This window comes from Vanellus vanellus, assembly GCF_965231255.1.
Source record: "Vanellus vanellus genome assembly, chromosome: 6".
Lineage (NCBI taxonomy): Eukaryota > Metazoa > Chordata > Aves > Charadriiformes > Charadriidae > Vanellus > Vanellus vanellus.
In genome coordinates, this window is record NC_138911.1 from 52,588,580 (window position 1) to 52,615,115 (window position 26,536).

Below are 26,536 nucleotides of genomic sequence, written 5' to 3' on the forward strand. Positions count from 1 at the left end.
GCCTACAGCCTGCAGTGGATCTGCTACACCACATTAGCTTCCCACTGCTTTCATCATAAAATGACTCCTCCAACAGGCTCAGGAGGTGTTGCATTATGTCACCCAACTCCAAGAGTCATATTTAGCCTGTTAAATATGTCCTTGTTGAGTTTATATGCAAACCACCCCCATAAAGCTATTAGGCTGCCATATGGAAATCCTGCAAGCAACTGAAGAAAGCAGAGTCGTTAACTGCCCTTAAACAATGCCTGGCTCCTATATAAAGCGGTAGTATGTTGTTTCACGCTAGTGCCTAGCAACCCCAGCCATTCCCCAAAGCCTCCCCAGGCTAGGTGAAGTCCAGGCGCTGAAGAAGAGAGTCTGTGACACTGCTCGGGAGGAACAAAGTGCAAGATCAAATAGACGCGGGGAGACTGGGCTGGGAAGGCAGGAGAGCCCAGAAGACAAACCTGTCAGTGTGACGGACCATCACACACAGTGTACTTGAGGGAGATTAGGCAGCAAGTAGCACTAATAATGCTGTTTCAGCCTATAGAATTCCTGTGTATACATGGAAAGTGCAATTATCCCTACTCTACTGAAAAGAAAATTAAGCAGACACAGAAACAAAAGAATAAAAAAAAAAAGTAGTTAAGTGCTCAAGGTTACCTATAAAGTCAATGGCAAAAGAAAAAGGAAAAAAATTTTAGAGACTCCAGACCAAAAGCTCATTTAATGGGACATGCTCATTTCATGTCAGAGGGGCACTCATTTAAACACCCACTGGTCATCTGACACTCTTCATGTTATCTAGATTATAAAACTGGAAAAAAAATACATATTGCTTTTTCTTACAAATATATAGTTACGTCACATATGAAAACCTAGTGGCAATTTTAAAACACAACCCTTCACCCCACAGATATTCAAAAAATTATTCAACACTTATATCTGTGCTAAAGGTTTGCAGGTCATTTTTTGCCTACTAGTGTATTAATGATGAAATAAGCCAGTGAGTGAATTTCCAGGGGAAAGGGTTAACAGCTAGTAGAGATGGGTGAGAGGGAGTAGGTTGCACTAAATCCATTAGCAGTGACAAATAAAAATAGAAATGAGGAAGACCTGACAAAAGCTAATGGATTTGCACCATTTTCCCCTATAACTGTTTATTTAACATAGGGTTTTTCCTTACTTAGTGTTTAATGTCCTTAGTGTTCACACGATGAATTGAGGGGAAAAAACAGGCATTTTGATAAATGGTTTTGAGAGGCTGCCTGGATGTGGGGTTTCCAAGCGTCCCCAGGCTCTTTAGGGAAACAAAGCTGTGCTCCATCCTGAGCCCTGCTCCACAGCCTCAACAGATCCCTGTCACCTGCAGCAGGCACACGCTGAAGAAAAACTGTCCTCCTGCAACAGAGACCTCAGTGTCACCGCACATCTATCAACACACAAATTATTTCTGCCACTTATATACACATACTCCACTCTGCTTGTGTCCCATTTCTACACTAAGTTCAGAGATACTGATTTTTTACTACCATTTCTCTTTCCCTCTCCTAGTTCTCACGGCTGAATGAAACCCCAGCAAGCAAAACAGAACACACACCCCCTACGCTGCAAACATCCTCCAAAATGGGTCAACTTCTTGACTGCATTTGAAGCCTTCCCCTCACTCACACAGCACAAAACAGCACAAACTCACCAGGGCAGGGCCTGGCTTCAGGAGCCTCAACAGCCCAAACCTCACAAGCCCAAAAAATCTGGAACTTCACTGCAACTCGGTACCTTTGCATGCAGCCTACACCAACCCTTCCTCCTCAATGCCAGGTACTATCATAAGGCTCTGGAGAAACACCTCCTAAATTAGTCAGTAAGATCAATGGCTCTGCAATGAAGGTGAACCAGGGCAGGACCAGTTTAGCTCCAGGAGCAAACCAGCCTCCTGCAGGGAGGTCGAAACCCAGCCACTCCAGCAAGCACTCTCCCTCTTAGACACCAGGCACCCTGGTGGGACTAAAACGGCAGCGCCTGTGGGAGAGGGCTTTCCTCACCTGGTGGGATTTGGCATCTTGTTTTTATTCTAATACAAAACAAGCAAGAAGTCTTACACCACTGAGACCTACACATGGCCAGACGGGGAGCAGCAAGCCCCCACCAGGCCTGGATGTAGAGGAAGAGCACCACCACATTCAGCACTAACTTCCTCCTGCATCTTCTGGAGAGCTGGCCATGGAACTCTTCCCAGGAGAGGCAGAAACACACCTTGACTGCACCAAAGCCTTCCAGAGTGGGGAGGCTCTGACCTCAAGACTGCAAGGGAACTACACATGCAGGCAAAGATAGGGAGCAGGCTGCTAAGCCACCTGCCTGCCTCCACCCACTACCACATCGCAGGTCACTAAAAAGCACCCTTTCTTGATCCTAGCTGTCACTTGGGTCTCCTCCAGCAACTGCCCCACAGCCCACCTGTGCAGAAGTGCACAAGCCTCTTCCTGCTCCAGCTGGCAAGATGCCCCAGCCCACCGGTGGCAGGAGACAGCCAGGGCTATGGTGTTACTGCAAGCGCAAACATGGCATGTGGGTTAAGCGCAGCATGTCCTCCCACCCAGGCAGCAACCTGGCTCTCCCTGCAGGTGCATGGCACCAGCCCCTGCCATACCACAGCTGGGTACTGCACCCAGCCCCAGGGGAGGAGCATCCTATCGCAAAGGTCAGGGAAGGAAAAGCAGGTGAGAAATTGCCCTTCTCAGCAGAAGGATGAGGTGGCAGGGGGAGAAAGCAAGCTACGTTTGACAGGTCTCATCCAAGTCATCCTAGAGGTGGAATAAGTTAAAAGGCACAACATGGGAACTTCTCATTGTGGGAGCAATTAATTCGGATGTGCTCACATTTCCTCCCATTTTTACTTTAAGCCTGCAGTTAGAAGTACAGGCTTGTAAAAACAGCAAGATTATTAACTTGGTTAGCCTTCAAAGTTCTATTCACAGTAAGATTCATTAAAACTGTAAGAAGACTCCCTTCATTATTTTTCTCCACACAGCATCTCAAAAATAGATTTGACAATTATGGGGTTTTTGTTCCTTGCGTTTTTTAGGTGCCTGTATGTTTACAAGCATGGCTATATGGGTTGCAACTGCTAAAATGCTAAAAGCACAGATGCAACAAAGCTTGGCACGAGGAACTTCTACAGCATGAGCCACTCAATCAAGCGTATTTTAGAGTGGATAATTAATACTGCATTTCAGCTTCCCTGAGCACCTCCACCAGTAAAACAGATTCCAAAGTGTGCAGACAGTTTATTAAACATGGCAAAGTGATTACATTAGAGAAATAAGATGTAGACTCACTGGTGCACGTAGATTTAAAGCAAAAAAATGAATATTTAAATCTAGAATATTTTTTTTTTCCAAGGAAGCTAGCAAGTCCCTGATCAAAACCTACAGCTTAGCAAGAACAGGATTCACAGGTTTATTCATGTTATTTCCCAGGCAGAGCATTAATCAAAGTCTAAATACTTATGGATCCTGACTCTATATAGATTCTTCCTCTGTTTAAAGTCCACCTCATTTTTCCAGATGCGATTTCAAATCCCACAGTGATTGTGCTATTTCATACAAAAAGCAAAGGAAAAGCGAGTTTCCTCAAATTCACAGAAGAGAATCGAAAGGCACGTGACGGAGGCAGCAGCAGAGAGCCAGCCAGCCTGTAAACTCACTGAAACAAACCCCACAGAAATAGAAACGTCACTCTTCAGGGCGCTCTTTCAGCTAAACTGGTAGCAAACAGGATGTGAGCATCAGTCGCTGTGTGCAGAGAAGAGGTTATTCAGAATACCAAGCTCAGGCACAGACCGGGTCTTTTACCCGGTAAGGAAAGAGTGGGAGGAAGGGGGTGGGAGGGGGGGGAAGCTTTCAACCCACACACCGCAGCCCTGCCTGCTTGGGTTTTCCCTCGTCTCTTTTTAACTGAATTATCTCACAAGCAGTCAGTTTTCAAGTGTGATGTTCACAGGCAGCCCCCATGAAATAGGGCTGCACAGGAAACCTGTGAGTGCTTCAAGTATGCCAGGAGGAGGAGAAATGACAGGCTCCTCGGAAAAATGAGACCGTGGACAACCTCAGTGGTGCAAGCAGCCCTGAGAAGAGGGACTGGGGCACTTGTCGAAAGACACACCATCCACAGAAAGGACTACTGCTTGGCTTGAACATAAGAACAAGAAGAAAAACAGAGTTTGGAGCAGGGGAGGGGAAAAAGAGAACACAACACGGTCTAGAAACCTCTGGAAATTAGAAAAGCTGTATCAACTTCTACATTAGGCTAACTCACCATCTTCCCGTTCCTTGGTGTTTACTAGCAAGCTATTACTCATTCTGATCATCGTATACAAAAAGGCTGCTGATCAATATTGCACAAGGGTGATTAGTGCTCAGTGATTAAACATCAGTGTATGAATTTATCTGACTTAACATGCCTTAAGTGGAAGGAAACAGGGAGAAACAATTTCTGAGCGGACTCCAGTAATGAAAATTGACAACTTGCCCAATGTGAGATGTTGATGTTGTGAAGAGTTCAGAAGCAACAAGGAGATGTATGATACTCTCAGAAGGACAGAAAATTGTTTTCCTTCAAATTATTCATGATCAAATATGCCTTTGAACAGATCTACCATCTAAAGGAAAAGAAAATCTCATTTAAAGATGCCAAAGCAAGGCTATTTTCATGACACAGGTGTCATGCAAACAGGCCTGCTGTGACCTGAGTCACTGCTCCAGGTCTCCTGTGATCTTTTTCTCTATCGGTTTCTCACAGGAAGCCTTCACATTTGACACACCAAAAATAGCAGATGGTTTACAAATGAAAATCTTGCTTCAAAAAAGGCTGCAACTTTTTTCTTTTCTGAAATGCAAATGCACTTTCAGCACAGTGCAGTGATGATTTAAAGCACTCGTCCCTGCAATGCGTTCTCCAGACAGACGTTTATGAACAGTTCCATTTCTAGATGATGCAAGCAAGGAAAGAGAGAACTAAGAGGGGGGGAACCAAAATAGCATTCAGAAATGAGTATCTGAATGTGAAAACCAACCAAAAATAACATACAAACTCCCTTAGAGAGAAAAACACATAGCTAGAAAATGAGGTCCACACTGCTGAAGGCCCTATCCAAAGGCTGAGCAAAACGGAACGGGCACCTCATTAATTGACTCCATCCATCCTACTGATGATAAAAAACTTTGACAGCAGCAATCTTACCTTTCAGAGCTGCGTAATATACCAAATCCTGCTGAAAACCAGTAAGCAACCCTTAAGCATGCTGGTGGTGTAAAAATCCACAGTCACTTGCCCCACAAAAGGGAGTCAGATAAACCAGCTCCAAAGCAACAGTGTGTGAAAGAGGGCTGGCATCCTCCAAAGGGTCCTTTTTCTCTTCATAGTCACACCCAGTGACCACAAATGCTGACATTTGCACTGTACCGAAGAGGATTTCTGTAATTGCTGTGTTTTCCTTGCAAAAGACTCTCCAGGGCAATACTAAACACACCACCAACAAAAGAGTTTGAAAGAAACTTGACAGATTACAGCTTTATCGTAACCTCCAGAATCTGGCTTTAATATTGCCAATTCATAGTATTTTTCACATGTTGGGATTCTAGGTGTTTCTAATAGAAACTCATGAGATGGTGCAAAATCATGGAGGGGGAACAAAATCAAACCAAAATGCTTCCAGCTGTCTTCACTTCTGTCAAAGAGCCTGTTAAAGATCTTAAAGGCTCTAAAATAAGACACACACACCCTCCCCTATTATTTTAAATGACAATGAGATTTTTAAGCCGATTTCATAACTTCTAAGGCCCAAATCTCTATATAAATAGCCCCCCACACCATCCTTCTCATATCCATCCATATTATCACATGCAGACACACGTAGATACTAACATTACTTGATCTAACTTAAAAGCCACACAACACAAACAGAGAATTTATTTGGGCAATTACAGAATTCCCTCCCTTTCCAAACAAAAGCACGTCCCTGTACACAATGCGAGAAGGCTGAGGCTACACATGGCGTGGATTGAAAAGGCATTTAAACCAGCTCTGGAACCGTTTTATTGTTTAACCTGATGCCAAACAACACAAACCGACAGATAGTCAAAAGAGGGAAAAACCAAGAGTTTACTGATGAAGCAAATTCTTTCCTTTTTGATGCATGTCTAAATTAAAGATTCAGAGTGCAAATCCAACAACGAGTTTGTGAACCCTGTTTTATAAATTGCAAAGGAAATAAATCAAAGTTGATGTGGCACACAAGTGGATAATTCTAACATCATTAAGACACGGACGCTTGTCCCGTCAGTTTAAGCATAGGCAAACACATTTTTGGCATACTAGACACTGGAGGGTGAGTGGGACTCAAGTGCTGATGAAGGAGCAGATGGTAATTAGCAAAAGTGGTTAGCTCATAAGCATGTTTACTTTGAAACTAAAATAATGCAAGTATTTTAGCTGGGGGGGGAGGACGTTTTCCTATTTTTTTCCTAGTCAGCAGAAAATCAGGATGAGCAAGCAAGATCTTTCTTACAATTTCAATACTACAAATTAAAATCAAAGGTTTCTAAATGAAAATTTTGTATTTTTTTTCCTCAAACAAGAATGACAGAAAAGCTTGTCTCTTAATGGAAAGGGTCATAATTACATTTCTGTTTTTTCAAATTCAAAATTACTCAGCTCTTAAAGCCAACAGCAAATGACACATCAAAGCAGGCTTGCTAAGCCAAGAACAAGGAACTTTATTCCTCCAAACAAAAGCAGCGCTGCTCAAAAGGCCACTAGTGAAGTCTTACAGGTGTTTTAGCAAAACCTGAAAGAACAAAAAATTAGTAAAAGTAGAGGTGTTTTACAAAATTTTAAGTGCTGGTTTGTTTTGGAAAGAGAGACGGTTCAGGATAGTTAGACTCTTAATTTAGAGTGATCTGTTTAGACTAATCAGTAACCAGTTGTGGCAATAGAACACATCTGTCTTAAGGAAATTTTGTAGAGATGTACCACTATGAGAGCATCTGGTTTTCCCAACACAGAGATGCAAGTAGAGAAAAAGCTTTGTGCGACAACCCAAATCCAAATGCTTTTTATATACTTTTATACACACACCTATACAGAGAGATACAAAAATAAATGAATTTAAGCAGAAAAGGAGGTACAGCCTGAACAATAAAATCCCATTTGTCTCAATAGCTGGAATCTAGCACTGTACTGAGTCTTCTGCGCTATTTGTCTCTATGACAGTTTCTTTCCTCTTTCTCTGCCGTGCAGCCAAAAGTCTAGAAAGTATTAGAATTCCATATAAAATTGTAAAAAACAAATCTAGCCTCTTTTACAACAGCAAGGTTTGTATATTTAACCCTGAGCACTGAGGGAGGAAAACATTTATCTGTAAGGAAGAGGGGGGTAAGAGAGAGAAAACCCAAATAAATGAATGCAACAAGGTAATTATGTAACAATAAATGCATTACATTCATTGCCAAAGCAGGAAAAAACATTTTGGACAAGTTCATCTGACTGCTTCAAGACAAACCATGCAATGCTAAAAGCACCAGCATTTATAGGATTCCCAGCCACCTCAGCCACATCCTGACTCTCTCCCAGCTAAAGACTGAAAACCTGCATTTCCCATGGACACCGTGCATTTCTTCCTTCCCACCTTAGCTATGCAGGCAAGCTAACACATTACTTACACTATGCATCTACAGCTCCTTAGTCCTAAAGTACTGCAGGAAGGGTCGCAAGGACTTTACTCCTAAAGATGAACCGTGCAAGAATCATTTAGTTCTCCCCAACAATTTAAAGAAAACATATCTAATTGCAAAACTACTGCAGTTACTACTTTCTGTGTCACTTAACCTTAATGGTGTTTATTGGCCTCCCCCTAATCGAAAACCAGAGCATTTCACAAACGATTTCCCTACTTTTACTGGAACACACATAACCTAAGGAGAGATGTGTTCTCACTCTCTACCCCAAAGGGTGAGAAAAAGAGAAAAATATGTAAGTGAAAGCTTGAGATAAGGTATCTGAGTACCTAAACCTAGTCTTGCATTAACCCCTGCAGCCCCTGCAAGTTGCACTGTAGGAAATTTTTTTTTCAACTGTAAACTCAGACAAACATTTACAATAGTTGCCTCATCTCAGTGAGTCCCCTCCCACAGTAGGCAGCCTCAGGATCTCATAAATATAGCTCTGGAGCAGCGCCCGCCTAGTTTTCTGCTCGTAGCTTGAACGAGTGTGAATTCAGCATTCAACTAGATTCTCTTATGCAAAATCCCATCAGTAAGTTTCTGCTCCATGTACTGCCGTAGACCCTTTTCCATGCCATTGAGACTTCCCCATACAGAAGCCAGTTCATTCTTCTGCTTACCAACAGTCGCCTCAGCAAGTTACACCAGCATTTCAAAATCCTGATAGTACTCAGCTCGTGGTAAATTGCTACTGTTCACTGCTGCAACAAAATATAGCAATCCAGCGTGCTGTAGATAGTGTTTTGGTATCTTAAGTCACTGTGTAAGGGCAGCAATTTGGTTTCTTTTTGACTGTGGCAAGGAAAATCCCACTCACATTTAAGATCCTTGGAATGAGTCCTCTCACAAATTCCTACATCAGCTTCCACGACAAAGTTTCCGTAACACCCAGAACGGAATTTGAAGAACAGAACTAACAAATTAAAATGGACTGTCTCCAAAATTACTATCATGGATAACTGAGTAAGATCCAGAGGCATCAATTATGGCCACAACTGCTACTTTCCACAGCCCTCAGTCCCAGTTCTGCTGTTGTTTACTCAAGAGTAAATCAAAAGCAGCCCCTTAGAAGTCAGGAGTCCAAACTGGTGGAAGAACAGAAGACAAGTAATGTCCCAGGCTAAGAAGGGCCAATAGTGACCTACCAAAAATTCAGAAGGAAAAAAAAAAAATATATGCCAGAGTAGGAAGGTCACTGCCCTTCTTCCTCCCTACTGTTGCTTACCTTACATGACCTTTATCACTGATGAGTCTGACACCACTTACAGCTACAAGAAATTCAGGACTTTGTAGAAGCAAGTTGAGTTGCCAGCAAGTAGATAAATCTTGTCAGCATCCAAACTGTTATAAATGTGTTTATTCTAGAGAAAAGATAACCGCAGTTTTATTGCCATTGTAACAGTCTGCACTAGATGACCAGACACAGCAACAATATGGGCAGAGGATCTCAATTACCAGGCATCTCAGCAGCTCCAGCCACTTGGTAAGTAAGATCTGAAGGCAGGCTAAGAGGAATCATGGACACAATGACATGGCAGAGCCAAGGCATTATGCGCTCCCTTGCATAATTAAAGGTGAGAATCACTGTGAACTTCAGTCCCAGACACTAATTTTGCTCAAAGAGAAAACATCTCAGGAATCTCTCACTAAAAGCAGCACAGTTGAGGAAGGTGCTCCTTGCCCTCACATATGAGGCCATTTAGTCCCAGGCCAGCCAGACTGTGCTGAACAGCGAGTGTCCCAGCAGCTGTCCACGGGGCCACTGTCCAACGGCAACAATGTCTCTGCTCCTTCACAAAAGCCGCCTTTGTCTCCACAATTAGAGAAAACGTATGGTATGGCTTCTCTGCCTGAATTCTTCCAAACCAGAGAAAACACACAGGAATTAAGTAAGAAAAAACTAAGATACAAGACTGATACCAGCATTCAAGCAGACGTACAGGATCCATTTTAGCTTGAAAGACATCAGAGCACAACCATCAAGGACCTGGGATTCATAAGTGCACCTGAATGGACTGTCTGTGTTTCTCTGCTGCGTGCCAATTAAGCACTGCCAGACAGGCAATGTTGGCACCTCCTCTCTCCCCCAGCCCACCTGCAATAATTTCCCAGTTCTGGTACTGTGTGGTTACCCTGCTTTTGGCCAGCTCCGAGATACCGGAGCAGGTGGGGAACGGTTAGGAGAGGGACTGAAACTAACTGGGAATTAGATTGAATGACAGATGTTAGGAAGCTAAATTAAACATTTTTTTCCTCAAGACCAAAACTTAAACACCGAATCATAACAAGCCAGTTGCTACTACTGAAGAAAGCAAAATCTCATTGTTCTTAAACTACGTAATAACAAACTGACTTAAACCAGAAGTACCAGAAAACCAGCAAGATTCATATATGTCTCATTAAAGCAAACTTTCTTCAGCATCTTCCTTTGCCTAGAAGATAGGAGACTTGACTTATACTGGTCCAAAATACCAGATTACAAAGCAAAAGATAAAAGCAAATACTCAGAGACAGAAATCTTTTATTAGCTTAAGAAATACATATAAGCATGTAGCACAGCTTTCCCTAGATGCTTACTGAGCAAAACTTAACCAGAGGAAGCCACGTGGGCTTTTTTTTAAGCAAATCTGTGTTCACAAGACTAACTGCACCATAATATATTGCTTTGTTATAGCTACATACGTATGGTGCTTGCACCATGACCTCATCTACCAATGGTCTGCCTGGTCTTGAAATGACAGAAATCAATTAGTTCTATATGCTATGCCACCACTGACCAACACACAAATACCAACAAACTAAATTAAAAATAGAGTCACACTGGGTCCCCTTTTCATAAGCAGTCCAGCTTGTGTTACCCTGGACAATTCACTTGTTTTAACTAGATTTATGAAGAGACAGCGATTAACTGAAAATAACGCAGAAGGAGCGGGTAAGAGCAGCCTGGAGAGTGCTCCTCAGACCCCACCAGGCCAGTCATCCAAACGACTTTACCAGGAACGCGAAGCTGCCGCAGGAGTGAGCCAAGGGTTTGTTCATCTGCCTGGGTCAGCCAGTGGGATGCAGCAACTGCCTGAAACCAGAGCGAGGAAGGGAAGCTTCCTGCAACTCAATGGCTACTTCAGCCTGCCTGAAGAGTATTTTCAACTCCTCAATTATTTTCAACTGCTCAATTACGATCAAGCCTTTTAAACGCTTTTTCACAAGGTCTTCACCCAGGAGAAGAAGCCACATAGCTCAATTTGCTGTGCTCTTTCAGCCAACGTAAAACACTTCACTTCCCTATTAGGAAAGGAAGGAGGAAGTCTAAGGAACAGATATTTTGTAATTAAAATGGATTCTTTGATGTTTTGTTGAAGAACTGAAGTGCGAGACAGAAAAGTGCATGCCCAACCAGACCAGCAAGCCCAGGTCATCTGATGTTCAGTCACAACCCGAAGTAGCACAGCTGCCATCATGGCCCTGGTGTTTAGGGGCATGTCTTGCCTACCGCCACAGGAGTTTAATGGTGATCCCTCACAGGCCAGCGTTGGTTAACGGACATATAAAGGGCTTCTGTGTACGTACGTACTCTAAACCCATCATCAGTGAGGCCTCCTGTGCTCAAACCAGAGAGTGGCCCCAGGATCCATGCTTCCTTTGCTGGCAGTGACAACAGCAGTTTATTAGCTCTCTGACAATTAGGAAGAAACCTAGCTGGTGATGAGGAAGTAAAGACAGCAGCATGGAAAAGCCCGACTATTGGTTTTATGGACAACCTCCCTATTTCCATAATAGCTTTTCAGAGTATCCACAAGCACAGCTCCACTCAGAGCCACCCGTACTGCCAATATGAAAAAATTCGGGCAACAGAAAGGGGCAAACCTTGCGATGCTGAGAAAACATACATGCGAGGGTGCACACGCATCCCTCCTCAGTTTCCTTAGGACCATTTCACCCACGTCCTATGGGCCCAATACAGCATTGGGCATGTATCTGACTGAACATACAAGCAGCCCCAGTGACTTCAGCAGAGTCTGTGCTCTCGAAGGTAAGAGCATCCCCTGCCCCTTCCCTACCACACCTCCTCCTGCGGCCGCTGGGTCGGCGCTGAGCTGGCTGAACGCCGCAGGCACGGTTTTGTGCCAGATTAAACAGAGCTAAGCCCACGGCCTGTGCTGACACTGGTGCTCTTCTGACCACAATGACCATGAGATGAGCAGGGAGCTGAAAATGAATTTAACTAAATTCACCCACTGAAAAATAACCCAAACAAAAATAAACACAAATAGTTTTCAGCCCGTTCATGGTGTGGTGGTGACACACATGCCAGTATGAGCTCAAGACGGGCTGGCAACACAGCCCTGAATCAGTTCAGTCCCCCAGCAAAAGGACCAGGTGGCCAGGCTGGCCAGGGACCATGCCTTATGGTGGCAATCCAGACTTTGATCACTTCAAATCAGCTATAAAACACCACAAAGAGCTGCTAACACAGGCCACTTGAAAACAAATAGTACAGTCCTGCTCCCAGGGAAAACATCTCCTGCAAAAGAAAGCCTCCCACTGTATTTAAACTTCTTTTCTTATTTCATGGAATCATGGAATTTACAGAGTTGGAAGGGACCTCTAGAAATCATCTAGTCCAACTCCCCTGCTAAAGCAGGATTGCCTAGAGCACATTACTCAGGACTGCATCCAGGTGGGTCTTGAAAATCTCCAGAGAAGGGGACTCCACAACCTCCCTGGGCAGCCTGGTCCAGTGCTCTGTCACCCTCACCATAAAGAATTTTTTCCGTGTATTTGAACAGAACTTCCTATGTTCCAACTTGTGCCCATTACCCCTTGCCCTGTCACTGGGAACCACTAAAAGAAGTCTGGCTCCATCCTCCTTCCACCATTTCACCCTAGCCTTTACCTTGTTGTAGGGACCATCCATTACCCCACCAAGCTGTCCAGCACTGACTCTCCCTGCAGCTGCCAGCCACCATCAAGGCCTTTCTTCTGTCTAGAACGGCTTGCCTCCCCAGCAATCCTAAGCAGAGGCATTCCCCAGCCTCCCCATTATTTCTACTCCCTTTGTCATCTTGGCACAACTGTTTGTTAGACTGCACTACGACCTGAATCAGGGAATTAAGCTGAAAAGCAACTCAAGAATTGAAAAAAAAGAGGGAAAGATAAAAATTCCGCTGAATCAGATCTCTGACCAGATCCATGGTTTGTCACAGAAATGCAAAAATTCATGCACCAGAAAGGTGTTGGAGCAAACAGCCAGGAGCAAGGGAGCTGTGAGCATGGCTGAAAAACAGACTCATCAACCCCACCACAGCCCAAACCCAACGGGTAAAGAGAGGCTCGCTCCTGCTTTCCTCTCCAGGCTCTTTCGGTGCTGCTTAACACACTTCATATCAGCTTTGCTGTGGATTAGGAGCACAGACATGGCCAGTTACTCCAGTTTGTTTAACCTAAGTAGCCAATCCCCTTCGATAGGTCAATAGCCTGTCAATGTGCAACTAACATCCCAGCCACCCAGCAGGGCGCCTGCCCACGGGCTATCTTAACTAAGAACAAGATAACATAAATACCTCAGATATAAGGTTCAGAGGACTCTCCAGATATTGCCAGCTCTTCATCATTACTTGAAAAAGAACTGATTATGCTTTGTACAGCTCTAAACTAGTTAATACAGGCAGACACCACTGCGAAGAGTAAGCTCTGATGTAAAGTCAACCAGCTGGAAGCCAGTGAAACGGAAGCATGTTATTTCCACGCACAGCTTTAGGAAATCTATTATTTAAATATTCAGCATAATTTCTTGGGTTTGCACTTCAAAAAAACTGAAAGGGTTCAAGAAAAGCTCTCCATAAATCATCCGATATCTGGAAACCCCATATTACAGTATGGTTCTAGAGATTTATGATTGCTCTGGAATGAGATGACCCTTATTTCTCTAATATCAATTTGAGAAGAAAATTTCTGATACTAGACAGCTTTTTAGTACAACAGACTGGGGTATAAGAAAATGGATTTTGAGTTAAACTAGACAAATTCCAGTTTAAAAAACACACCACCTCTTTTTAACAAATTGGGAAATTAACAGTTGGATCAGCTTATTTAGGACATTATTTTATTAATGGAGTCAACGTTATCTGAAGTCTTTAACATGAATCTGAGGGGGTTTGCTGTTTGGTTTTGGGGTGTTTTTTGGCTGGGTTTTTTTGACACTTTAGCTCCATCAGATGTTATAAACACAGTGAAATTCTGATGCTTGTGTTATTTGGGTCAGTCTAGGTGATAACAACATTAAAAATGGAAGAGATCGTTCCTATCTCCAGAGTGCCACTGAGCTTTCACACTCCTGTGAAATATTCTCGAATAATAATAATAATGTTAAAAGAGGGAAGACAGGGTCCCTGGTCCCTCGCCTTTGTGTATATGCAGATTGGATTAGGAGATTTAAACGAAGAACAAGCAGGCTCCTTTTCCTCTCACTCCAGCTAGCGTTTATCTTTCTGCAGGGCTTTACCTGTCAAAAGCCCAGACATTACCACATGAGAGAAAAGACACTGGCAAGAGGGACTCCTGAAAAGTCTCCTGCATCCAAACGGTCCCCCACGGCTCTTGTCAGGTGCCCTGGCAGAGTGCTTATGAGAGGCAGTGCATTAGACGAGGACAAGTTGGATGCCGGCTCTCACAGAGGCCAAGGACCACTTGGGAGTCCTCAGATCTCAATGTCTGCTCCAGACGGAGGAGGAGCCTGGCTGGATCTCCATGACCCAGTTATGGACCACGTACTTCTAAGAATAACTTCCACATCAAGCAAGGAGAATTTTCTTCTCCCGTCCCCATAAACATATCCTTTACCCTCATTACATTTTTATTAAGACGTCCCTCAGCACGAGTGCCAAACAAATCTTTAAGAGATTTGAATTTCTTCAGCGTGCGCACAGCCAGGAGCATGCGTGTGTTTCCCTGTCTCAGACAACACAGAGCAGACACAAAGAGGAACCCTCTTGACAGGATGGATGCCCGAAAAAGCACAGACTAGGGAAAAGATGGCAGAATAGCAGAAAGGAACATGGGATGAGAGCCCCAGCTTCTATAACCACAGGCTGTTCACTGAGATAAAAAAAAATTGCAGAGAAGCCAACAGGGTCAAACATCCTTTCCCCTCATCCACTCATTTGATAATAACAATGTAGAAAGTTTGCATTCATAAAAGACACAGACGTATCTCATGCCCTGAAAATACAATCCTACCAGCCTTTGTTCAAAGCAGGAATCCCTACACAAATAAAATAAATCTTCAAGGGGGGGGGAAACAGGGCTTCTAACAAAATTTTTCAACAGACCCTCAACTAGAGCAGCACTAGTGGGCGCAGCTATAATTACAGCAAACCTACATAATGCGTCTGAACTAGCTTAGCCCTTTCCCTGCAAGCAGAGAAGCTGCCACATCAGTAACTCCGTTGCTAGGGCAACTGCTTACTTTCCATATCAACTGCAAACTCGTTGCTATGGAGACACATATACAAGAAAAATTCCTCTCTATAGCCAAGGACCAGATGGTAGGGAAGTCAGGGAAGTCATGGGCTAACGGGCTGTACTAAATGGGGCACACTAGAGGACATTTAGATCTGTATGTTCACAATAGGATTAATCTGAATGACTGAATTCACAGGTCTAGCAGTATAAACAAAGCCAGGGAACTCCTCATCTACTCCCTGTCATGTGATACTTCATACTCTGACTAACTATTATTAAACTGCTGAGTTCAATGCAGAGAGGTTTGTACAATCAAGGGCTCAGCATTTTCCCTTCTTCAGCCTGGCTCTCTGTCTCTCGATCCCGGAGATCGTCCTCATCGCAAAGTTACATGAATAGTCACTCTGTCAGCTCGCCAGGTAAGCCTGATGGCATTGCAGCTGAAGTGAAATAGCAGCAGTGCACAAACAAATATGGGGAGAAAAACGTCTTTCCGCAGCATTCCACACCAAACCTAAAAGCACCAGGACAGGGCAAGTCAAAAACTCAAGTGATGCAGGATGCAGCCTGTAAGTCTTTTTTTTTTTTTTTTTTTTTTTTTTTTAAACTGTTACGAGGATCTCCCATCAGGAAACGCAAGCGTTCACATGCAAGCAGAAAAAGCTGCCTACTTTAAATACATATTTAGCCCTATGAATATAAATTAGTGGAAGCCAAGATTGAGAAAACTACTATGCAGAGGGAATTCAAAAAAGAATTAAGTGTTCAGCAGAACTTTTTTTAGAAAACCGATTACTGAAAGGCTACACAAACAAACACTGGAAAGCACAACCATGAGAGGAAAAGCTTCTAGCTTTTCACAGTGTGTCAATGCACATCAACTGGCAAATGCCTGCAATTCCCAGCACTGATTAACTCCTTCCCCCCATACTGTACATGGTTCAGAGGCTATCTTGTTAGCATTTTATAATATGCCATTTCCTAAATGCTCCACCCCCCCCCCCCCCCCCCCCATAAAAACAGTAAGACAGGCAGACTCCAAATCTGCAATTTGCAGAATCTGGCTGTAAAAGGGAAGAAGTAGCATGAAACGACTCCTTACAGAGCAGAGTCCCCCACCTTACCCTGCCCTGAGCCCCAGCCCCAAACCAGAGAACCCTTTAGATGGGCACCTTCCTTCTGAGCAGCAGAGATGCTTGCTGCAAGGTACTCAAATCAACCCCAAGTGGGTGCTTGCACACACACGAAGGTATTTTCAAAGCCAGCAGTTGATGTTTACTGCTGTCCAAGTCTACAATTAGCTATCAAGCACCTGATTCAGCAACTCTGACCGACCGCCAATTCTGTGCTCAGGACTCTGTCTGCCACGTCCCTTGGCCAGGACATGAGGGGAAAAAAAAAACCAAAAAACAAACAACCAAAAAAAAAAAAAAAAAACAGCAGGGCATTTAAATGACCTGCCTTGGTGCATTTCACCTTTGAGATTCTCAACTCATTCACCTTAATGCTGGCTACCTGCAGTTATTAGCATCTCCAGGAGATGGAAGAAATTCTTTCTCATAACCTGGGATTTTCCAGGAATGAATAAAACCCCACCTCGTTATTCATAAAGGCAAGGCCTCCCACCACACCTTGTTGTCTAGCTATGTAACCATGGCTCTAATCACGGATTCAAGACGTAGGTGACTAGTCATGCATTGTGCTCCGCCACTTCCCTGCGGAGAAGCAGCGCGTCGTGGTATTGTTCATACGAGCTCAGCAGACTGCCGGATATTTGACAGATAGGCATGAAGACAAGTTCCTCATAGGAAGGAAGCTGTAATCTAAATAGTCAACTTGTAAACAGAGGAAGAGGGATAAAACAAAACACAAACGGCAACCTTAAACACATGCCTTGCCCATTACAATATTTTGGGATTTTTTTTTAAATGTATTGTGTGAAAGTTTCTTATGGTCTGGGACAGCATCATAAAAGTCTGGTGTGGCACTTGTTATTACAGTCTCACTTCCAAACAAGACTTTAAGACTCTGCTTTACACAAGACAGGATCCAGTTCAGGAACAGGTTTTTTAATCTCACACACAATCTTTCACAGCAACTAATTTATAAAAATACCAACATACAGCGTGCGATCAGCAATGTGCGGACAGTGGATTCTAGGGAATAATATTAAAAAAAAAAGAAAAAAAAAGATGATAAGTTTCAATCGTTTGAAAAAGGGAAGCTCCAGAGAAAAGAGAGTTAAGGAATCCAAAATGAAAAGTTGCTAGTTTAGCAGAACATATAACTTTTCCTCTAGAGCTACTTGAGCTCCTATTCCGCAGCTTTTAAAGTTAAATCGCACACAAAATAGGGAGAACAGCACCACCAACAGAAGTCTAGTTTCAGGGTAACCAAGGTACAAGACAATCACAGCATTTACTTCCCTGAAATACAGAAGTTGAGCGCTTCTATTGTTTCTGCCAGGAGAAAGCGTCCACTTTCTGATCTTCAGCCAATTTTAGAGATAGACTGTCAGTGATGTGATTTTACCTGCTATTTATTTCCCTAACCTGTGAGAAGGCCTGTGAAATTAATCTGCAAGCTGATACTTTTATCAGTATACTAGTACTTTGCCATCCAGACCACTGCTCCTTGAGACGGTCCCCTTTGGAAACTGATACCTTCTCCCCAGCAGGCTGACGTGGTAGAAGGCTATGCAAAGGACTGCCTCCACTGCTCAGCTCACTTCCCCATTCCCTCGCACACAGACTCTTCCTGCAGACGCCGCTGAGGGTTCAGCAATGAAACCAGGCGACAACAACAGAGATCCAAAAGCAAAAACGTGCTCCCCAGGCTTCTGCCACCGTACCAGTCGCAGAAGCTACATGAGCCCAGGGAGAGAACTGGCATTTTGGTGAATGGTAACTTTCACCTTTGGCACCAGACCTGCCTCCTCTATTTGAAGAGTTTCTCTAAAATCTGCTCAAAATGGAACAAAGCTTCATCACCAAAATTCAGAACTACTTCTGTTTGTTTAAAAGACAGAAAAGTTTTTTCAGATTACAACATAGACTAGGGAAAAAGGGATGGACTCTTACATAAGGCATACCCTTTCACTATACATTTGTATAAGCCAAGAACAGCAAGCAGCCTATTTATAACATGATTACATTCATCTAGTATAGCTGGAAACCATTACCACAGCATGATAACTAAAAACAATATTTAACCACTATGCATGAAGACACCAGCTGGGGGGGAAAAGAAAAAACACACACACACAGAGTACTTTCTTACAGATGTCTAGACAATGAATTTAATAAAATCAGAATGAGCCATGCTAAAGAAATGTTTGCTCTCTGAATTTAATGAACTACGTTACCAGGGACAGCATTGCATATTCTGCCTTTCACTGTTACAGACACGTTCTGGGATTAGCAGGTGAATATTTTCAGAGGCTGACAGGTTTCCATAGTTCCAAACTTACCTGACTTCTATCTTTGTCCACTTTCTTAAAACACTTATTCAAGGACAGATTATGTCTCACAGAATTTTTCCATCCAGTGGGTGCATTTGCAAAATACGGAAAGTGTTCCAAGATCCAGTTGTATATATCCTTTACGGGCAGTCTTTTGGTTGGCGAGTCCTCAATGGCCATAAATATGAGGCAGCTAAAGGAATAAGGAGGTTTGCAGTTGGGGTTCTGCTTGGCATCGTAGGGCAGGTCAGAGTGGGCAGGAGACGGTGGCGTGTCATCACCGATGTCCTGAACGGGGCTAACACTCCTTAATACCGAGTCCCCAAAGCTTTTCAGCAAGTTCTTGCTCTCGTGTAACCAGTTCAAATTAGTTAGTTCTTCATCTTCCATGGCCCCTTTATCTAATCTGATGGCAGGCAAAGAGAAATCTAGGTCCTCGTCATCGTGAAGTGCCTTTGATAAATCGCTATCTTGGTAACGTTGGCTCAATCCACTGGGAACGCTAATTCCTGAGCCCTCTGGCTTCTTACTGGGAGGCATGACTGGACCCATTTAGACAGCAACTCCTGGGAGAGCAAATCCAAAAGAAGGGAAGAAAGAAACAGAGAGACAAATTAGCTCATGAAAAGATACTGCATAACATTTTGACAGCTTTTCCCTAACTAATCACTCCGTATTAAAAATGACAGACTCACATAAACACTCGTCCACAACTGCTCAGTAAAATAATCTGAAGTCAGGAGAAGGGAAGAAATTTCAGTCAATGGAATAAGGTGATAATTCTGATACACCTTAGTTCTGCACATACATGAAACCTCACACAGGAAATCCTAACGACATGTCCCTTTAATAATGAATATCTGTATCAAATCATTGAATACTTTGATTGTATCACTTTAATAAGCATGCAAACTTAAAAAAAAAAAAATAGAGGGGCTTAAGGCCAGTTGCTTCAGATTAAGTTCAGCTGTTTCACTTTTGAGGACAATACAACAGCACCATGATTGAAATCACTCTGGCTAAAGGCTGAGGCAGACAAGCATCCAATCTGACTAGTTGCAATTGCAACAACACTCAGAAATGACAGCAGAACTTCAAAACCAGCAAGGGTGGGAGAAGGGAGGAGGGAAAGCAAAGCACGGTAGTTTTGGGACCAGGGCCAAAACACAGGGAAACAAGCACCAGAGGAATAGAGCACTTTAAAATGTATGTAAACAGAGAAGATTTTAACATAAGCTGAACTGTATTTCAGACATGGTAGAAAGCACAGTCAGAAAAGACTGCTGTGATGTTCAACAGTGGCCTGGGAGAGGTGGGACGAGCTGCAGAGGATACTGCACCAGCGGGCCCCAGGGGCAGATACCTGGGGGCAGTAATATATTATCGGGAAAGCGTAAGCCCTTCAGAAACTGGGTGAAGTTGGGCGCCTGCCCAACTCAAAAGCAGCAGACAGGAGCCCAACAATTCCACTTCAAAAGCAGGAGACAGGCTCCCTTAGCTTCTCCGTACAGTAAAACTGCCAGGATCTAAGTCTGGAGATGTGAACAGCAGTGAAATAAAAACTGGAAAGAGTTAATAACAGACTTAAAAACGATGAAACTTCCTGCACAAACACTGAACAAGATCAAAATGATTCCCAGTATCTAAAAGGTATCCTCAGCAGTTCCCTGAAGTCATGCAGTCACACAGTCAATACTGTAAACGAAGGGAAAATAACCTACTGGTAACAGAACAAACCACCAATCTACAGGAAAAAAAAAAAAAGAGCAAGATAGCCATTCTGGGAAACGATGGACTTCATTTTAGCTGTTACAAAACAGCAAAAGTGAAAAAGGAAAGTTCCTCAGGTCTTTCTATAACACTTTGCACTCAAAGCAGCCTTTACTGAAACACATAGAACTTTTATGCCCAGAAGCCTGTTAATACACGCCATCACCCGCCAGGCTCAGTGAACATGTGTGGTTTTACACAAGTATCTGGGAGAGGAAAAAATACGGAGGCAGATATAAACACCGGGAGGCCAAACTTACGTAGGTCCCACTTCCCAGCGTTCAGAGCAGCCTCCAGCACAGCCAGAAGGTAAACACGAGCACCGCCAGCGTCCGAGGGCACCGGCATCGCCTACCCACGCCGCACGCTCAACTTTGACTCCAAATGGAAGTTACGTCCCATGAGCTTCTAAACAGGAAAATTATATGATGGCTGACAGTAAAGTAATTTAATTGCGCTGTTGCTATGACAACATGCTGCTCTCTTTCTGTTTAATTTGCTTATTTGCCAGAATCCTCCCAAAGGGCCGTACCATACCATCCCTTTTCTTTTTTTTTTTTTTTTTTTTTTTTCCTTTTTATTTCTCCCCCCCTCCTCCAAGCCGCGGTCCTCACGGGTGCCGGGGGTGACCAGACGGCCCGCGGCCCCCCCGGGCCGGGCCACCGGCGGCTGCAGGGAGGCCCGGCGGAGCCCGGACGGAGAGGGGTTCCCAGCGAGGGCTGCCCCTCCCCGCCGGCGACGGCGGGGCCCGGCCGTGCCTGGGCCCGGTGCGTGTGTGGTGGTAGTGGTGGGTTAACGAGGCCCGTGGCGGCAGCCGCGGCGCCCCGCCGCCAGACAAAGGAGCGCCGGTCACATGAGAGCCCGCAGTTGGGCGAACATTTTTAATCCGCTGCCAATTGCGGGTGCCCCACCAGACAGTGACACGGCCGCTCCCCACACGGGCCGCCGCGCCCGACCGCCTCACCCGCGGCCCAGCCTGGCCCGGCCCAGGGTGCGGGGGGGGGGCGCAACGGGGCGGCCCGCCCTGCGCGCGCCGCGCTCCCACCGTACTTGTCGCACGGGTGGGGGGGTGATAGGGGGAAGAGAAGGGGGGGCGGGCGCCCATTGGCCGCCACCGTAGCCAATCAATGCCGTTGCTAGGAGACTGGGACTGCTCCGGCGGGGCGGGCGCGGGCGGCCGGCGGCGCGCATACCTCCAATGCCGGCCAGATGTCACCGGCCCTCGCCGGCCCCGCCGGGAAGGCAACTTATCCCCGCGCCCGCATCGCGGCCCTCCGCACCGCGCGGCGCCTCTTTAACCCTCATATATATATATATATATATATATATATATATGTCTGTGTGTGTGTCTGTGCTTATGCATATTCCCAAGTCCTTGCCCGAGCAGCTCCCGGAAGCCCCCGGCGGGACCACCGCGGGCCGGAGGCGGCCCCGCGGCTCGGCCCCGCGGCGCGGCCGGCCGTGCTCGGCGGGGAGAGGGCGGCGCGCACGCCGCGGCCGCGCACCAACTCCTGGCCAAGTTGTGGCGCGGGGCCGGGGCCGGCCGAGCCGAGGCGAGCCGAGCCGGGTGGGACCGCGCCGTCCCCCCCCGGCGGGCCCGCCAGCGCCTTGCGCAATCCCCGCGCACAACAACAACAACCAACAACAACTCACCTGGTGGGAGGGGGGGGAGGAGGAGAAAAAGGAGGAGGGGGGGGGCGGTGGTTTCACCGCGGTCCCTTCATGGCTGTGGCGCAAACTTTCATCTGACGGAGCCGGGCATCGCGCGTCCCCCGCCTCAGCCCGAGCCCCGAGGGTGCCGCGGGGGTCCCGGCGCAGGGGGCACCGCCGCCAGCATGGGGCCCGGCCGCCCGCCTGCCTGCCCTCCCCCTCCTCCTCGCCCGCCCCGCGCTCCCGACGGGCAGCGGGTCCGCCTCGGTGCGAGCCGAAGAGCGAGAAATTGTTTCCACTGCAAACAAAAAAGGCGACACATGACCAGGGAGGGAGGGGAGAGAGGGAAAACGTGGGCTGGGCCAGCCGAGACGGGAGAAGCCGCGGAAGGGAGGGAGGGGAGGAGGAGGCAGGGCCGCTGGCAGTCGGGGAGGGCGGCGGCGCGGGCGGCTCTCCTCACGGCAGGCCGCGGGGACACCGGTCCGCCGCCACCGGCCGCGTCCTGCCGCGGGGGCGCCCGGCCCCCGCCTGGCGGCCTGTCGTGGGGTCACCGGGGGGGGAGGCAGGCGGGCGCCGGCGGGCCTAGCGGCGGCGGGGTCGCGGCGGGCCAGCGGCGTTTGCCCCCAGGGCGGGCGGGTGTTGCGAGGCGGGAAGCGGCCGGGGAGAAAGTCTGCGGTGTGGAGGGAGCGGGACAGCCTTGCCGGTCCTCATCGGCGGCAGCGGCGCTCCCACTTGTGTGAGTGTCTCTCTGCGCCGCCCGTGGCGTGACGGGAGGGCCCCGCCGCGCTGCCGGGAGATACCGGGTGGCCGCGGAAGGCACCGCCGGTCCAAAGACCCGACAGGCCAGAGCCTCGCTTCTCCCGAAATTTGCTTTAAAATAAGGCCTAGTTTAATTAGGAAGAATGGTGCGTTTTTCTTCCCTTTTACCTTGGCATAACCGGTATTAACTTGGGTAAAAAAAAAAAAAAAAAAACCACAAACCTTCCCATCAGTTAATTGGAGGGAACTAACTTGATTTAAAAACAAAAAAAAAAGAAGTTGCCCAGTCGAGATGTACAGTCTCCCATACATGACGTGCTCCATCCTGAGCAGCATCAGTGGTCCGCAGCACAGCATTACAGAGGTGCGGCTATCCGCCCGCAAAACAAGTACGTGAAATTGTTTCGCAGCTGATCTGCAAAAAACAAGGATTTTCCACTCTGGGTAAACAAGGCTTGCAGATTTAGCACACTTCAAAATTAATTTTCCTTGTAAGTATTAGAAAAGGTCTGCTTGCAGAAACGTATAAACAACATAATGCGAGTTAGAAATACAGGTATATTGGTAGATCCTTTCCAATGCAGCCCTGGACACAGAAATTATCCCTAAGCCAAGAAGAAAAGCATTTTAGCTATTTTATTTAGAAAAGTTAGGACAGCTGTCTCAAGACCTTGCAGGAATTCTGTGCTGGCCCACACAGTCAATATTACTCTGCTTAACCAGGATCACCACTGTATCCTACTGCATGTCTGTGTCCGTACTCAGACATTTCCCGAGGCACAGGTTGCCTCTTTTAATCTTCCTGACACTTGCGATATTCGCATTTTTAGACAAGAGTGGCAACTGCCTGATTCTCAAAATGCAGGTCTGAAAAGCGTTTCGTTGATTCTCTCAAACTAGAAATTCCTGTCATAACTCGCTAAGACCTTCTTTTGCAGATAGCTTTCCCTCCCCTATCCAGTGAACTACTATTTCACATTCTTGCATATTTTCAACAAGACATGCCAGCAGCTGGATTGAAGAATGGGAAGAATACCTATCAGGCAGCAGAGTATCATCGTTACTCACTGGTAACCAACCCTGCCCTGTGACTCCACCAGCCCTAACACTCCAACAGTCAGCAGACCATTAGTTTACACAGTTCTTATCTCGTGGCCCTTTGCTTTCAAAGCCAAACTAAATTACCAAGTTGTAACTCCACCCACCTGAATTTACTCCAAATGCTTCAGACGTTTTTCCGAGTGAATCAACATGTCTCTATCGGCAAGCAAGGAGATTTATCGCATTTATCATCACTTGTGAAAGTCAAGTGTCTTAGAATAGAATACCAAGAAGAATTCAGTTAATGAGAAGTATTTTTGAAGTGAGAAGGGGGAAGCCTCATGAGATGCAGGGTAGTATGCAAAGAATATTACACCTTGTATGTTTGCATCCTATTCAGGTACACAGCTCAGTTCTGTTCAAAATTAGCGGCAAAATTCCCCATCAATATTGGTGGAATAATATAAGTTTTTTATCTTTTCCGCGGTGGGTAGGAATTTCCCCAGAGCGCACACTAAGGATTACAGCGATGGACCACTGCGAGACGTTTGCCGTGCAGACAGAAAAGCCAGTGTGACGGAGCTCAGGGGCCAGCAGTGGGTGATGCAGAAGGCCAGGAAAGCAGGGGAACAGCCTGTGTGCTGGGTGGGAGGGCTGGCAGGGAGCTCCCCATGCAGGCACCCCGCCAGGGGCAGTGGTGCGGGGCAGCCTCTTGCTGGTCCCCGCTCGCCCCTGAGCTCAGCAGCTGCTGACCTGCAGAGCAGTAAAACACCAGCAGCAAGGCAAACACTGATACCCTGCCCCTCGGGGAGACTGTCCCCCAGCTTCTTCTGGCTCTTTGCTGGAAAAGTTAATACAACTTATTTAAGAAAGGAGAATACAGTCTCACTGGACACCACTGAAAGATCATTAATTGCTGGCTTAGAGACTACAGCAGCATCAGAACATCCAACATATGGCCATCAAGTAACTCACTGTAATCTTACGCAAGCCACCAAATTTATTAGGGTGTCGATTTCTCCATTTCTAAGACAGGAATAATAGTAACTCATTTAGCAGAAGATTTGCAACATTGACAGATGAAACTGTTTGTACATCAAGACCAAAATATTTGCCGTACCGAAGGCCAATTAGAAGTACCAACAGTGCAGAGCTGCACTTTAGCCCCGTGGGCTAATATACAACAGTCTAATCTTTCCACCCAGATTCCAGAATACCAACTGCAGATGTTGCAGTATCTTACTTAAATGAGGATTTCCAGCCATCTCCCTATACTCATCTCTTATCCTCCTCTAGATTGGAATCCCTGATAACCTCCCACAAGCCATAGCTGCAAAGGGAGCACAGCAAGGGTTACGGGCTTTTTATCAGCCCTCCAAAGCTCATCACCCCCCCTCCACCTCCATCTCTGCTAGGAACATCTTCCTTTGCTAGTATTTCGACCACGCCACATGACCTTGCTAATATCTCTTACTTTCTGCCCTCACTGGTCTCACTGTTCAGCAGGCCTGCACTTCTCATCCTTGCCTTTAAGCCCCCGTTCCTAACCTGATGTCCAATTATAATGTCCTCATTGACTGACATCCTTGTTAATGTTTATTCTCCCTACATCAGAGTCAGATTTCTTCTCTGAGGTCTGCTGCAAGTTTGCCAACTAAGCTTGCTCATTAGGATTTACAATTTGACATGCAGCTGTACCCAAAAACCTCCCAACTCTGCAAGGGTCCTGATGTACAGGGTACCTTTTAAAGACCGAGGTGGACAGGGCTGCTGCCCCTTGTGATCAGTCCCTCATAGTGGGACACATCTTGGGCTCTGACACTGCACACTGCCCATCTCATTTTGTTCCCATTCCTCCCCGTTCATGATGGCGTCCCCCATCAGTCTTGCCATTTCTAAACTTCTGTTTTCTCTGAGGCAATGGATTTAATCTTGTACGGAGCAGAAGCACATTGCGTACTTTCGGGCACTATTGAAAACTAAATTGTGAATACAGTATGTGTTTGCCCATTTCCTCTTTCATAGCTCCTGTTCCCAGCGTTCTTCACCAGTCCCTTATACGGAACCTGCAGTACCAACACTTCTTCATTTTTAACCACGGCAAACCAACCTGGTTTTGTTGTTTGCACTATGCACACATTGGGGGCAGAGAAACAGCCGTATCTGAATTCCCACCTGAACAGCCAGAGTCTCTGCCTCGTACCAAGGTAACGCAGCGAACGGGCTGGCAATCAGTGCCTCACGCCTGTGACAAAGAGCAGCTCCTGCCTCCCAGCTGCTCCGAGCGCAGTCGCACCCTGCCGTCCTGCCCCAATGCCTCGGACAAGCACGCCCTCCCCTTTCTTCTCCCACCCCAAGCGCTAGCTAAAGGTATAACTTGCACACGCAATGAAGGCCCAGCTTACTCCAGCTTGCTGATAGGACATCTATCTTTTGCTTATTCACTTGAGGCCATGGAATCAGATTTACAAAGTATTTTCCCAAGCTTTCATTTAATTATTCTTCAAGTTCTCATTTGCCCCAGCTGGCGAAACCCAACAGAAGCAGAACTGAATCAGTGAGAAAAGGAGCACCGACACAAAGCTTTGTCAGAAATGCAAACAAGCAAAAGTATCTACAGCATTTC

The 26,536-nt window shown here is 45.9% G+C and overlaps 1 protein-coding gene across 3 annotated transcripts in view; it reads right to left on the minus strand.

The window, feature by feature from the left end:
* FOXN3 (forkhead box N3) overlaps positions 1 to 22,336 on the minus strand; it is a 136,706-nt gene extending 114,370 nt beyond the window's left edge. For 2 of the 3 annotated variants that reach the window (XM_082485925.1, XM_082485923.1), the window contains exons 1-2: positions 20,721 to 21,486; positions 18,700 to 19,256 (exon numbers count right to left, since the gene is read on the minus strand). In XM_082485925.1, the coding sequence (XP_082342051.1) occupies positions 18,700 to 19,242 (543 nt within the window). In that variant the 5' untranslated portion in view covers positions 19,243 to 19,256; positions 20,721 to 21,486. Of the gene's footprint in view, positions 1 to 18,699; positions 19,257 to 20,720; positions 21,487 to 22,113 lie in introns of those variants that run through there. The other variant, XM_082485924.1, reaches the window with a different exon arrangement.
* Between the last annotated feature and the right edge of the window lie 4,200 nt (positions 22,337 to 26,536).